Here is a 14,726-nt window from a genome sequence, read left to right on the forward strand (position 1 = left end):
TGAATAGATGCCTTCACATCTCAGCAAAGCTTTTGAAAGCACGAGTGTCCTATTTGGCCTGAAGAACCAGAACAGATTGTCTGAATAACAGGCTGACTTTCCAGGATCAGGAGTATAAAAACACACCACTGGTTCTTCAAATACAGCCAGGTACTCAGCATGCTCCCATGCGAGTGACCCCTGTGGCAGTATTGTTCTCAAAACTACTAAGACAAATGAAAATTGGAACATCAGTAACACTTTTAGCTTACACAGCATTTAGAATTAAGATGAAATAAAAACCAACATAAGAAAATGTACTTATGAATGCAATACTACTATTCCATAAGCCAGGGGCTGTTATTGAGACAAGAGATGTAGTTGTAGCCTAATAGAGCAAGGGGAATGGTCTATCATGTGCACCAGATGAGCCAGTGCCATCTATAATTGCTGCTGGTGGAGACAGTCCTGCAGCCTTTTGCCCATTCTGCCCTGGGTTACCTTCCCTTCCTCATGCAGGCTTCAAGTGCTCCATTTCCTTTTGGCTCCCTGAATCTGAAAATGAGAAATTCAGGGGGAAAAACAGGACAAGGATGTCTTCCAGTCCTTATATGCTTAGGCTGGACACACAAATTTGCTTTTCTTCTGCATGGAAATTCAACAGCAGCTGTCTGTTCATTGCATTACTTGTACATTTCTTCAATAACTTACAGGGAGGATGAAGGCCTTTAAAAATCAGCTAAAAATATTCTGATAGATAGTTTTTCTATATTTCCATTAACCTCTCCAATTCAAGCAATTTTCTGCATCATTACCAACCCCAACCAAAATCAATGGTTGTAATTGAGACACAGAGAGCCAATGCATCTCCCGTGACCCATGACAGGCTTGTGCCTGACAGGACTGCCAAGGCAAAGTGGACGCATAGCAAATGACCTCCCTCAAATACAGCCAGGTATTCAGCCTGCTCTCTTAGGAGTGATTCAATGTAGAAGAGCTCAAGCTAGTCATTGAAACAGCATCATGCTTTCTGCATAACATCATGGGCTGTGAAACTATAGAAACCTTCTTTTATGTATCCTCTACTGTGTTTCTATACTGGTTGATCATTAGTGAAGACAAAATGCTTCTCATTTCACTTACATACAAAATGTTGCTATTTCTTTAAGCTGCCGACTACACTAGCAAACACCGTGATTTGGTTATTCACCTTAGCAGGGATTATTTTTTATCGGGAGAAAGTCTACTTCTTCAGAACAATGGGAACAAGGGCCTCATGACAAATCAAATTGTAGCTGACTATGGGGCTCTTGGAAAGCTTGGCCCTGTGTAGCAGGAGAGAGACAGCCTATAGCCTTTGTAGTCACATCAGTCACAATGTTGTCCCAATATAAATGCAAGCAGGTTGCTTTCAGAAGGGTATTTCTCTCAAATAAATAAAGCTATGTGCAAACATGAGTCTGAAAAAAAGAGAAATGCCCTGTGGGATTTTTGAAGTTCTCTCAGTTTATGCCACTGGATTAACCTCCAAGTAGAGAAAAAAAAAAATAAATTTGCTCTATTTGTGCAAGTTTGAACCTTCCAGAGAGTTTGCTCGTGAGGAGGTGTGGGCATGTGGAATGCTGTTGGCTGACAGATAATATATTTGAAAAAAGACTTTGAAGTTTAGTTGAATAGACCTTACATCAGGTACTCAGAATCTCTGTGGCTGTAAGTTCAACTTGAAAGAATAAGAAAGGTATTTTACTATCAAACATATATTTTGTACCCAGTCTGAAGCTTTTCCAACTTGCAGGTGCTTTCAGTCTTCTACTTAGTATTATGGGTAGATGTGTGCCATGGGAATACGTGGAGAGTAAAAGCTTTGCTCTGCTTTACATTCTTTATATAGAGAAAGCATAAACAATAATGGAAAATAATAATGCTGGTAAGCATGGTAAATAACAAGTTCTCATTCTAATTTACAGCTGGAACACACTTGGCTCAGTTTTGTCTTTGTGGCATTTTAAATCAGGGAGAACTCCATGTAAGGCAACGGGGACACTTGGGTTGGAAATACAACAATGGAACAAAACTCATTGGAACTGTATACGTTTGAAAAATTAGTTGAAAAAAAAATTTCACAGTCTTGGTTCCTTTTCCCCTCTTACCATATAATACTGCAGTTACAGGTTTTAGTTTGGGAATGTGAGTTTAGAGATTCCAAAGCTAAAATAGGACAGAAATGGAGAAAAAATGGCTGACAACCTGAGCTTGATCATGGTTTTCAAAATCTCAGAGACAACAACAACACCTGTGTTTGAGAGGACTACAATACAGTCCTTAGATTTCTCCTCACCTCTGGGATTAAGAAGTATTTTGGCATGAAATGCACATGTGGAACAGATGCCTGATGACCTCTGCTCCATGCAATACTCTGTGGCTTACAAGAAAGAGCAAGGACTCTGCATGTTCCCTAAGCTTAGCCACATGTGCATTTTAAATCTCTGCTTTTCTTGTAAAGTTATTTGCATGACACAAAGATAACCAACAGCAGGTACTGCGCAACGCCTACTTTTCGTGGACCCTCTCATGTTAGACTAGGAAGAAATCTCTGCCTATTTTGCTGGAATTGCCTGTAAGGGTTTCTATGCTGAGTCACTGCCAAGAACACATCACTGTGTTTCTTTGTCCTTCTTAGATACCTAGTGCTACGTCTAATAGAAAGGAATTAACTAAAAGAAAAAAAACAAAGTATTCACTGGAACAAACTGGGTGAGCTTGTTCTCTCCTTTAATTAAGATTCTATTTTTCCTGGTTGCTCCGAAGAATCTGCTTTACTCTGTCTACTAGAAATTGTAACATTTTTCATTTGAATTCTGTTTTCTTTTACTAGACTATTGAAGACATATTTTCTTGTTTCTTCTATAAACATATCCACTAAGAGAAAGCCCCTCTTTGACCTGTTCCAGACTCATCCAAGTTTTATTGACTTTTCCTTTCGGCATAAGTCATCTGCACACAATTTATCCACCTACAAAGGTAGTTTCTACTGCTATTTGTTAATATTTTGCCTTTCAGGTGAAGCACAGGAATACAATAAAGGAAAGGAAAAAATAAAGAGGCATTCCTTCCCTCACGCAGCTTTTACCAAGGCAAGCTGCAAGTCTTGGTCTCCTCTCACCCACCCCAGGAACTCTCCCAACATTTGCTATTCAGGAGTTCAAGTTTTAGGCTGGCAGAATGCCAGTAAATTCATTAGTGGCACACTGGATAACAGACCAGACCCAATCCTCAGGGATTTAAACAACATTTTAACAGTAATGTTTGATGGCTAGAAGAAATTAAACTCTGTCTGGCCTGAGCTGTCTCAGAAGGTCCAAGTACCCACATGTAGTAGATAATAAAATAAACTGTTACCTCCCCTCGTAGGCAGCTTTGGAAGACCAGATGTCTCTTGCGTTAGTAGCTATCTGCAAATTGAAGTGTGGAAATCTAACATATTTTTGCAGACACCTCACTACTTGCTTTTGGGATTTGACTTTTGGCTAAAATTATCAGGTTCCATTAATCCTGAAAACCTCTTAGCATTGAAGTGAACTGAAAACTAAAATCCAAACCACTTGTTACGAAGAAGTTACTTGGAAATCCATCTTGCTTTTCTTGTGCACCTGCAACTACAGCTTCTTTTCTGTTCTGGAAACAGATTAAAAAAAAAAAAAAGAACAAAAATGAAAAACATTACACATGCAAACACTGTGTGGGACATGCCCTGAAATGAGAAAGTGCCTGTACCAATAAACCACGGCTAGTGGCACCAGGTTGTTCCCACCCACGGGGCTGTGTGGAGATGGCTGGGGATGCTCTGGAACAGTTTTGTGGGTGACTGTGATGCGGGTCACCACTGTACAGGGAATGGCTGGCCCGTTCACAGCTGTGCGGGACACTGCTGGTCGGGATGTTGCCGTGCAGATCGGTCCTGTGCAGGACGTGGCTGTGTGACACCACTGTGAAGGACATTGCTCAGTGGCTCATCACTGCATGGGACACTGCTGCGCAGGACATGGCTCTGTGGGAGGGACATCACCATGTGAGACATTGCGTGGGGGGTCATTGCTGGAGTGTGCGACATTGCTGAGGGGGACATTGCTGTAAGGGTCATAATCATGAGGGAGACACTGCCATGGGAGGACATTGAAGGTTATCGCTGTGTAAGTTCCTGCAGTGTGGGACATGGCAGTGTGGGTCACGGTGTGCGGGCCATCCCTGTGCAGGACATCACTACGAGGGTCATAGCTGTGGGAGTCCTGCAGGGTAGGACACGGGTCCTGCCGTGCAGGGCATCCTGATACAGAACATCGCAGTGTGACATGGCCAGCTGTTCTGCCATGCGGATCCCGAGGGAAACACCCACCACCTGGCAGGACACCCCCGGGGACACGTACCCGCCTCAGCTGCCGCTGCCCCCGCACCCCGAAGCTCTGCCGCGGCCGCTGTGCCGCTGCCCGACCGGGCAGGGCAGGGCAGGGCAGGGCCGCGCCGGCCGCCCCCCGCCCCCGCCGCCGGCCCAGCCCGCCCCGCTCCGCTCCGCTCCGCCGGGTGCCGGCGGTGGAGCGGGGAGCAGCGGTGGCGGGCCCGCACGTCGGGGCGGCGCGGCGGTGGTCGGTGTGGCTGTGTGGCAGTGTGGCGGTGTGGCAGTGGTCGGTGTGGCGGTGGTCGGTGTGACGGTGATGGGCGGCACGGCGCTGTCGGGAGCGCTGTGGCTGGGGCTGCTGTGGGCCGGGAGCGGGGCAGGGGGCAGCTGCCAGGGAAAGTGCTGCCAGGGTCGGGATGCCGCCTGCGTCGGCGAGGGATGGAGGGCGGGAGGTGGCTACGGGACCTGCTACTGCGACGGAGACTGCCGGCGAACCGGGGACTGCTGCCACGACCACGGCCAGGCGTGCCCGGGTAGGTGCGTCTGCCCCCGGCCCTGGCGAGCGGGGCGCGGCGGAGGGCGGCCGGAGGGAGCCCGCGGCCCGGCCCTCCCTCCGAGGTCGGGAGCTGCTGCCGGGGCTGCGCCGGGCGGAGGTTTTTCGCTGGGTTCAGAAGTGGGGCGTGCGGGCTTGGGCTCAGGGCTGCCAGAGGGGCAGATTCTCCCTTCCCCAGCCCCGGGGCGAGGGCATGAACAGGCACCAGGCTGGGGGAGCGCCAGGGTTAGCGGCAGGCTCAGCGAGGGAGACAGACTTTTCTCTCACCAGAGAGAAAAGGTTTCCGGATCAGCTGCAGTACAGTGACAGTCTGAAGTTATTGCCCTCTAAAATGTTATGTTACTTACTTTTCACTCAGGCAAGTCCCAAACACAAATTGATTGCAGGGGGGGCTGTCCGATTACAGAGTCAGCCAGGGACATTAATTTAGCACCGCCTGTGTCTCTCAGCTGATTCCTCACATCCTGACCAACAAATATCTATGAAATAATTGGGGAAGTCCCCACGGTGAGGTTTTGTCTAGGAGCATGAATCCGCAAGAATTTACTGTGAAGGCGAAGGCTTTAAAATAAGCATGAGTGAAAGGGTCCTTTGCCAGCCCTCGGGGGATGGCACGGTCTCCCAGTGAGCAATGGCAAGGAGGGGAAAGTAGCCCAGTTCTATCAAACTGAATATCTGCTTTGTAGGTATTCGCTGCGCCTCTTTCTGTGGGATTTTTACCCTCTGCAGTCTTCACAATTTGACCGACCTCTCTTGTGCCTGTGGTGCAGGACGCAAACCTTGCTTTGCAGGTGCAGTACTAGTACTCAGTCAGCTTAATGTCTCTTCCCAGCTGGTTGGACACATGCCAGCCTACAGCCAAAAAGTCATGAGCCTCTGCTGCACAGTCCTGCTAATTAGGGTGTATTTAGCAGACTCAGTGCCATGCTGACACAGCCACAGAGCTTTGGGACCCAAGTTGGTTTACACCTGCCGAGATTGGGAAGGGGGAGTATGACTCTTGGATGGTGTAGACCCATCCTAAGGGATGTAAAACTGCACAGAAGAGCTCAGCAGAGCAGAACTGTGACCGTAGGTCTCTAGAAGAAATATGGTCAGCTCTCCCACAGCTAAATAATCTCTTCAGAGTAACAGAAGGGAAAAAAATGCACCACAAAGTCTGACAGAAGGTAGCAGTTTTGAAATTAGCATTTTTAAAATACATTGTTCTTTCATTCGGGAAAGTCAGTAGAGGGAGAACTGGCAAAGATACTTGTCATACAGCCACAGCATATTGCATCTTTTCAGTAAATGAAATTATTTTTAATATTCAAGCATAAAAGGAGAGAGCTGATAAACATGCACAGTATTAGCATTAAAACAGAGCTGAAATCCCTCAAAAAGAAGCTCAAGATTGTGCTTGAGAAGTTCTAATTTAAATACTTTCATTGCCGTGACTTCTGGAGTGATTTCTGGCATGAGTGATGCCCTGCTGTTATCAAGCTGATATTTTTTGTCCCAGGCTCCGTGGTGATTGCCTCAAAAGGCATTTTTTGCCTACAGTGTAAGCACACCCCGCTTGTACCCTGTGTGGGCAGTGGGTGCCCTAGATCGAGTCAGGAAGGTGGAGTCCCAGTGGAGCCTCCCTGTCTCGCTGCCTCTCCTGTACCTAAGCTGGGGTTTTCTGGTCTTTGGTGGCCCAGTTCTGGGACTTAAACACACAGGGAACCATTTCTGTTTTCTCTATTGCCTGTTTCTGTCTGGTTTGACTCCCTGCACTGCCTCGCTGCCCGGCTGTGCGGGCACTAATGCAAACACCAACGGTGGGAACAGCACATTTTGCATTGATGGGTGTAGCATGGGAGGACAGAATTTAGGCACCCTAGCAAGGTGGTCATAGAACTCACACATCCAAAAGCTAAATTTAGAAGAAGTCATTCTTTTAAAGGCAAATGATCATGTGTACTTTCTATGGCAAGCAGTTATTAACTTGTATTCTGTATAAGCAGGAATTCCAAATAGTTCCAGTGGAAGTTTGTATCAATTTTCACAAGTATGGCTGAAAGTTTTAGTCTTCTTTGTTCCTATTGGATGTTGAGGTCTCCCCATTGAGTCTTGCTAAAGTCTGTCTAAGTATTTAGTGACACCAGGGGTGTTCACTGGCATAGTTCACTGTTTAGAATGTAGAGTTCAAAACTTTAAAATAGAAATGTGAATAAAAGTGATCAATGGTTCTCATGCTACAGCTTGTTTGTCAATCTGTTTGCAACTCATGATTTCAGCACCTGCAGAAATTACATTTTTTGGGGACTTTTCCCAAAAAAATGACTTTCTCTGGGGAAAGTGTGAAGTGACTAAAGAGTGAGTAATCAAGAGGTGCTAGGATGCAAGAGATGTTAGGAATCATACAAAAACAATGCTCCAAAATAAAAGAAACCACTGGAAGAGCAAACATCCTAAAGCTGCCAGCAGCAGGGTTAAATTCTGTCATGCCTAAAAATCATTGTAGGTTTGGTACTTTATAAATAGATGGCTCAGCAGAAGCTCATGGACTGCTGAACACAAGTTCAAGAGTTTTTAACTAAACTTTCTTATAGTTCTCACACAGAAGAATATTTTTGAATAAATGAAGAATATTTTTGAAGAAAGAATATTTTTGTACACAGCATTTTAAATAGAAACTGCTGTCCAATGAGAAAGCCTGAGAAAAGAATCAGCTCACCATTTGAATCAAAGTGGTTACGCTGAGAAAATTCAGAGATCCTTATACATTACAATATATGTTGTACAATGAACATACTACAGTCCTCCATTTTTCTTTTTCCAGAGATGGAAAAAAATTAAATAGAGTTCGACTCAGAAATACTGCCGCAAATGGAAGACAAAAACAAGGTTTTGGCTACTCAAGCTGTCTTTCTTAAGATAGCAATGTAATCTTTTTGTGTATTTTCTAAATTCCAAGTGTCTCGTTAGCTTCCACATTTTGGTAGGTACTTGAGACCAAGTTCCATTTTTCAGTTTCCTTTGACTTCCATCCTCCTTACTGTTTCAATGAATCATCATTTGATGTTGCTGTGTTAACTAAGCTGAGCAAATAGCAACACAGAGATGGATCTATAAAGATGTAGGTATGGGTCCCTGATGCTTCTTTTTGTGTGTCAAGAGATGGCACCATTCCTTTTATGTCAGCTCATGGACTCCATCTCTGTCATGCTGGGGAATTTGACATCTTTCCAACAAGGCACAAAATCAGTCTATTGTCCCTTAATACTTGTTGGGCACTGACTTAAAAAGCGACAGTATTATCCCATTGCCTAAATTCCATTCTAGCAACCCAGTATTCTTATTTTTCCACATGACTAGGGCAATTCATCCTTCTCATTCTAAATCTTGGTAACCATAAAATTACCATGTATTTCTGGAGATGACCAATATTTAACTGTCGGCTTGGTTTGATTCCAGTAAGACATGAAGTCATAGCTTTATTTGTTATGCAGTTACTCAGTCCCTTTGGGGGCTTCTTCATGGAAAATGTGATGTTAGACTTCATGTTATCTGCATATCAAGGTGCTAATATAGGATTAAAGTTCTGTGGAAATTCTTATTTGTGCAAGTCATTCATGCAGCCAGCTTGGAAGAGAATCAATAGATAAGGGAACAGGCTAGATAGACACTGTTCTTTGGATATGTGGGTAGAACTAAGAGGTGTGATCGGGCATTGAAGTCTGTGCTTGTATCATTAAATCAGATGGGGTCAAGGACTGTGTTTGGTCTCTGCAGCCTGGTGGCAAAGACTGAGGTCCATACTACATTTAGCACTTATCCTGGCTATCTCATGGTGGGGTCTAAGACATTATTACTATCACTGGTTTTCTTTTCAAGTTCGCAATTCTTGGGACAAACAGTCTGAGGGCTGTACTGCAACATGTCAGTGTGGTGCCTTCACAGTCACAGAGGTTGTGCTATGTACTTTGGGCTACCTGGATGTGTCTGAGGGCAGTGCCTGGTGATGCAGTGTCAGGTGTCCGCATGTGGCAAATGGGAGCTTTTTCTGTGATTTTCCAGCACTGTTTTATACAAATCATACTCAGGAGCTGTCTGGGAAGGTATTTATCAGTAACTGGAGGAGAACACCGGAGAATACTAGTCATTGAACATGATGAACAATTGGTGGCCCAACAACCAGGGCAGCCCTGTGGTTCTGTTTCAGTGGTATTCCTTAGGGTGTGGGATGCAGCATCCTCAGCCACAAGACACCTGGTGCTGTCAGAGCACTCAAAAGTGGGCGAGTTTGGTCGGAACAGCTGGTGCACAGTGAGAACAGAGGAAGGGAATTTTAGTAGATTGGTGGTAAGGACATCTGCCAAGTAGCCTCTTTCCGAGGTTTTATCTTCTTTATGATATTGGTAGTCATCCAAGAAATTAGACATGTAATGACAGAGCAAACACTGCAATTTCTATGTTTTATGAGAAGAGTCACAAACCTCAAGGAGGTTATCACATTCTACTCTTTCTTCCCAATGTCTTATACTGGCAGAATCCCAGAGGGCATAAAGTATTATCCTGAAAGACTAGTTTGGTCCCATCGCTTTCCTGCAATGCTGATACAAGGATGTAACTCATGGTTAAGCTGTAAAGCTTCTTGGGGATTTAAATTGTAATCGGAAATGCAGAAAAAAAATCGAAAGCATGTGCTATGTTCCATTACAAGCCAATGAGAAATAGTACACATGGGAAATGAAAAAGTTTTATTTAACTAGATAATGAGGAGCATGACCCAAAACAATCCAGAACCAGTTTAAGATAGCCCACCCACTGATGATAATGTGTATTTTGTACCATTCTCTAACCTGGGGCACCTACCAGGTGGCCTCCAGGAGAAAAGGCTACTGGAAATTGATCACCAGTCAGATTAAATGTCCTTGTAGGCCACAAATGGAGGATGACTCCTGTAGGGAAATGATTGTTTATCCTCAGAGAATTCTTCCACTTGATGCATGCCTGTGTGTGAGACATTTTTCTTACCTGCTCTTTCACTGCTCCTCCTGCCAAGACTGTGCAGATTTGAAGTTCCCAGGTGGAGGGATTGCATTTGTTCCATCAGTGAGCATGCAGAGGTCATCCTACTCCAAACCCTTGGAGCTCAGCCTGCAGTACAGTTTTGAAAACCTGTAGTATTCATTCTTACTGCTAAAGGGACAACTTTTAGGTCGTACAGTTTTCAAAAGCAGGGACTTGATGTTCTTGGAGATGAGGCTGAGGAAAGCAGTTTCATGGAGATGTGAAATGGCTGTGTGATCTCTATAGTTGCATATTGTTTTAATGGAAAAATAAAGTGAAGCTTCTCACTCAGGAATAATGTATCTATCACCTGGTTTTGTATTCTGGGAATAACATCGCAAAACCTTTTCTTCCCCTGCCTGAGGTAAATGCAGTTTCTTATTATTCAAAGTTTACTTTAAAAATAATGGTACTTTCCCCAAAATTTTTGATTAAGTTCAGAGGAAGTTTGTGATCCATGAGAACTGAAATTCAAATATCCTATGGGTTGTTCTGTAGTTGGAAAGGTGCAGACCTGTGTTAAAACAGGGAAACAAGGCTGTGGCAGTGGATACAGTTCAGTGTTGAGGAAAAAGGAGTTAGTAATTGATCTGAAGGGAATCGAGCGTGCCGCTACTTAATGTTCCAGCCTTTAAACAAAATCTAGTGGTGCAGGAACTGCCAAGGAAAGTCAGACCAGTCTGATGTAGATAATCCATGAGCTGTTCTCCTTTGAGGCTAATGCTTTATGCTTTAGAAGAGGATTCAGGAGAACCCCACAGCTGTAGTGAGAGATTTTGATCAGGGGCTGTTTCTTTGTGGACAAGGGTTGGAATAGGGAGTCAAGCATTGCAGGCAAGTTTGAATTTTCAATTTGATTATCCAAAATCCTGGAAGAGCGTTTAAACCCATAAAAATAAAGTTAGAAAAGAGAAAGTAAAAAAAAACCAAACCAAACGAAAAGCCCCTCAATATAATCATATTATCTCAAGCTTCTGAGAGCAATTAGGATAAAACAGAAGTCTTGACTACTAATAATGTTTTAATACTGCTTTGCAGCTATTCCCTGTGTTGTGGGGGAGTGGAGTCATTGGAGTGGCTGTGCAGAGCAGTGTCATCCTGGGCTGCGGATCCGTAGGCGCTATGTGCAACAGGAACCTAAAAACGGTGGGGTGCCGTGTCCAGCTCTGGAGGAGAAGGCTGGCTGCCTGGAATACCTGACTTACCAGGGGGAAGACTGTGGCCATGAACATGGTACTCTCAATTTCATCTCTCTGCTGTACAATGTGTCCATCACAGCCTTCATATATTTTCCTGATGTCAATGAACAGCAAAAAACCAAGCATTTATCTGCACTTAGCTGGTTAAAATTATAATTTAGAACGTTACTTTCTACTGTCATATTGCTTTTTATTCAATAATTTGTTTTCCTACTCTGGCTTTTTTTAATTTCTGTTATGGAAAGAACTAAGCTGCATGCATTCCTTCAGTTGGATGTAAGTATGAAATTATCTGTGTGAAGTTTGAACACAAATTCAGTATGAAACAGGAAACAGTACTCCTTGTAGGATTCCAGCACATCCTATTTCCTCACTGACTAGATGGCATACATTGTTAGATATTTTTCTTCTGAATAGAGAGCTTAGCTGTAGGGAATGGGGTTGAAGTCCAGTGTTGCCAACATTTTATCACTTTTTCAATAAAGTGAGCCAGCATCACCATCCACAAGCTCTTGATTCATTCACCCACTGTTACAGTAATTGAAATATGACTCAGCTGTGCCTTGCTGTTTTACCGTAACTGTTTTTTCCCCCCAGTCCCTGCTTTCATAACTACCTCTGAATACGGTAAAGAAAGAAAAAGACGAGCAGCATCTTCTCTCCAGCCTTCAGACAAAGAAGCAGCAGGGTAATCTATTTATCATATGTATGTGGGTCATCTTGTTCAGGAGCAAACAGCTGGCTACAAAGAAAAATGCAATTAAATTTGCAATTATTAAACAATAAGTTATGGCTTGTACTGATTTTCTCTCCTGCAGTTTATTTGCATGTTCTAGATGTTTATTACATACTAATTGTCCTGAATTAGACATTGGAATCATGGCAAATCTGATGATAGCTGCTTTTGAAAGCAAACAGCAAACAGTGCTAAAACAAAGCTGAACATATCCTAAGTGTAAGTCTGAGAAATTAGATGTAGGTCTCTGAACAAAGTGGGCTGAATGGGATTGGTCTCAAGAGACCTTTTTTAAAAAAACTATTTGACACAAGCAATAAAAAAATTGTTTAGTTACCAGTAGAGATGGTAATGAAGTTTAAATTAGGTTATTACTGGGTCTGTAATGCTCATAATGCTTTGTCCTATGCTATTTCCCCTAGAACAATAAAACTCATTGATATTCTTAAAGTCTCTTTTTCTTTCAGCAGCACAGAAGAAAAAATATGGGTTACTGAGATGTTTTTCAAAATAATTTAAGAATACAGAACACTACCAGAAAGTGAAGTTATACATAAAACACTGGACTGGGGCATAGAATGAGAAATAGTTTACAGAATGTTTTTAAGAGTCTGCTGATTGGGTTAGGGTCAGAAGGAGATTTGTTATCAGTGCTGATGTCTAACTTGCACTTCACAAACAGCACCCTTACGATATGTAAATCCTTTCAAAGTGCCTACCTAGCTCATGCTTCATCTCTCATACTTTGGTGCTTTTCCTTCTGGGCAGATACTGTGTGGAGTTCAGGACAGAGTCTCTTTCCCAGCACTGTGCTCTGGAGGCGCGTCCGTTCGCACGCTGGATGCAGTACCTGCGCGAGGGACACACCGTGTGCGTCGCCTGCCAGCCCCCGGCCATGAGCGCGACCACGCGGCGCTGCTCTGGAGACGGCCACAACGCACGCGGGTAAACCAAAACCCAGCATGCCAGTTAAAGCTTCTCAAGATCTCTTTAAAAGCTGCATTTATTATACCTAAAAAACGGAACGGCTCAAATTGTTTTGTAGAGGTCAGAAGGTTTTACCCTTTCAGTTCTCAGAAGTTGCTTCTAAAGTTGCTTCTCTCAGAAGTTGCTTTTAAAACCCAGATAAAATTGGGAAGTAATTTCAGTATAGGAGTCCAGTACTTTGCATGCTTTATTCGCTGTTGTGAAGAAGTGAAGCAATTTGTGTAGTGGAAGAGGACTTTTTTACATCTGTGGGCACTTCTACTCAAAAAAGGTATTTTCTGCCATAGTCCAAATCTGATTGCAGATTAAACAGTGGTGAATTGGTACTCCCCTCAAGCCTATATACCTGGTTTTTACAAAAGTAATTGTGAAAGTAGATATTTATTATTCAGAACTGATTTTTATTTGATCCATACATCTATTTATTTGCATACTACTTAATACCTGTACAACCAGCTACTTAACCCACCATCTTGGATATTCCACTTAGGAACAGAATGTCTACCCCAGAATCATTTTAAGAGCTAGATGAGTTTAATAAAATCTTACTTGCATGATTAAAAATATCCAGTCCTGCAACATTTTATACAACACAATCCAGTAATACTAAATACACAGCTTTTACTCCTCTAATTTCTCATTTATTGTCTCGTTTCAGAGATAAAATCTTACACTGGGAAGCAGTTGGCAACTCTCAGTGCCAAGGAACTTGGAAGAAGATCCGGCAACTGGAACACTGTTCCTGTCCCCTGGTGCATAGTTTTATTTTTACATAAAAGTTTAAAAGACATTTAAAATGGCAACAAAAAGAATAAGAAAATTAACACCAATGCCAAGAAACCTATAGATTTCTGATGCGTTTTCTGGAGCCTTAACAAATTTTAAATGAGTCGGAACTTTGGCAGAAGCATTTCAGGAAATTCTCTCTGCCTTAATATAAAATGCAAAGAATGATCTCTGTATTAGAACACTAGAAGCATGTTTCCATATTTCTCTTTTGTAATTAAAGAGCTAATGTTTCTAACCCTAGTAGTTGCTTTTCCTGAAGTTCTCCATCTTTCCTAGCCACAGCCCTGTCTACAGGCACTGTTCCTACTCAGTAGTCAGCCAGCCAAATATTTTTAAGTCTGAGAATAGTCACTGTCAACATTTAAGAGCAAGAGTGAATAAAAATGAAGTTTTTGAGAGCTGAAACAGATTTCAGTTTAGGTCCTTTGTTCCTCTCTAGTATCACCTAGACACTTTTTTATACTACAGCTGCATAAGTATTCTTCCTCTACACTGCAGTTTTCATATTCAGCCACCTTCATGAACACATATACCTAGTCAGCATTGTTAGGGAATTGGTCTCCTCAGAACTTCATGTCAATAATACACAGTGTAACTTCTCTAGCAGATGAACCTTGACAAGACTTAGTGACTAAGGCATTGGCTAAGAGTAAAAAAATTACTTATTACTAGTTAAAAATGCTATCTGCAGTGATTAACATAGGAACCTGCAACACCTGGCAAGACTGACATGCAGGTTAGGAAAATTTCCTGTTAAGACAGGCAGCATCTCCATGCAGGATAAAGACTTGCTGGAAGAAACCATAGTGTCTCTTGGCAAGAATGAGGAAGATGATCTGCTTGAGCTTCTGTCCACAATAACGGTGTATTGTGAAACAAACCTTTGAGCTATATTTTACTACTTCATTGTAATTTTAATACTTTCTGAACATTTCAGACTTCAAGAATATATGTTTTCCTTTTTAACGGGGAAAATTATCTTAGAGAACTTTGTTTTATTATGACCAATTCAGACAGGTGCTTTTTCTTGTAAGATTCTTGGAAAATAAA

At 42.8% G+C, this 14,726-nt stretch overlaps 1 protein-coding gene across 1 annotated transcript; it reads left to right on the forward strand.

Annotated features, from left to right (window-relative positions):
- The first annotated feature begins 4,567 nt into the window (after nucleotides 1–4,567).
- On the forward strand, nucleotides 4,568–13,916 carry SBSPON (somatomedin B and thrombospondin type 1 domain containing). Its single transcript, XM_066180248.1, has 5 exons — nucleotides 4,568–4,905; nucleotides 11,004–11,198; nucleotides 11,762–11,852; nucleotides 12,669–12,845; nucleotides 13,546–13,916. The coding sequence occupies exons 1-5, from the start codon at nucleotides 4,689–4,691 to the stop codon at nucleotides 13,661–13,663; spliced, it is 798 nt and encodes a 265-aa protein (XP_066036345.1). The 5' UTR covers nucleotides 4,568–4,688; the 3' UTR covers nucleotides 13,664–13,916.
- The last annotated feature ends 810 nt before the right edge of the window (nucleotides 13,917–14,726 follow it).

The sequence above is a fragment of the Chamaea fasciata genome, unplaced genomic scaffold, assembly GCF_029207755.1.
Source record: "Chamaea fasciata isolate MVZ Bird 193981 ecotype frontalis unplaced genomic scaffold, bChaFas1.0.hap1 SCAF_1, whole genome shotgun sequence".
Taxonomy (NCBI): Eukaryota; Metazoa; Chordata; class Aves; order Passeriformes; family Sylviidae; genus Chamaea; species Chamaea fasciata.

What these genes read in the sequence shown, in the direction of transcription:
- SBSPON (XM_066180248.1), top strand. Translation starts at nt 4,689, where the DNA reads ATGGGCGGCACGGCGCTGTCGGGAGCGCTGTGGCTGGGGCTGCTGTGG. An exon ending in AGACTGTGGCCATGAACATG is followed by an intron (nt 11,199 to 11,761) that starts GTACTCTCAATT and finishes TTTTCCCCCCAG; the next exon opens with TCCCTGCTTTCATAACTACC. An exon ending in GACGGCCACAACGCACGCGG is followed by an intron (nt 12,846 to 13,545) that starts GTAAACCAAAAC and finishes GTCTCGTTTCAG; the next exon opens with AGATAAAATCTTACACTGGG.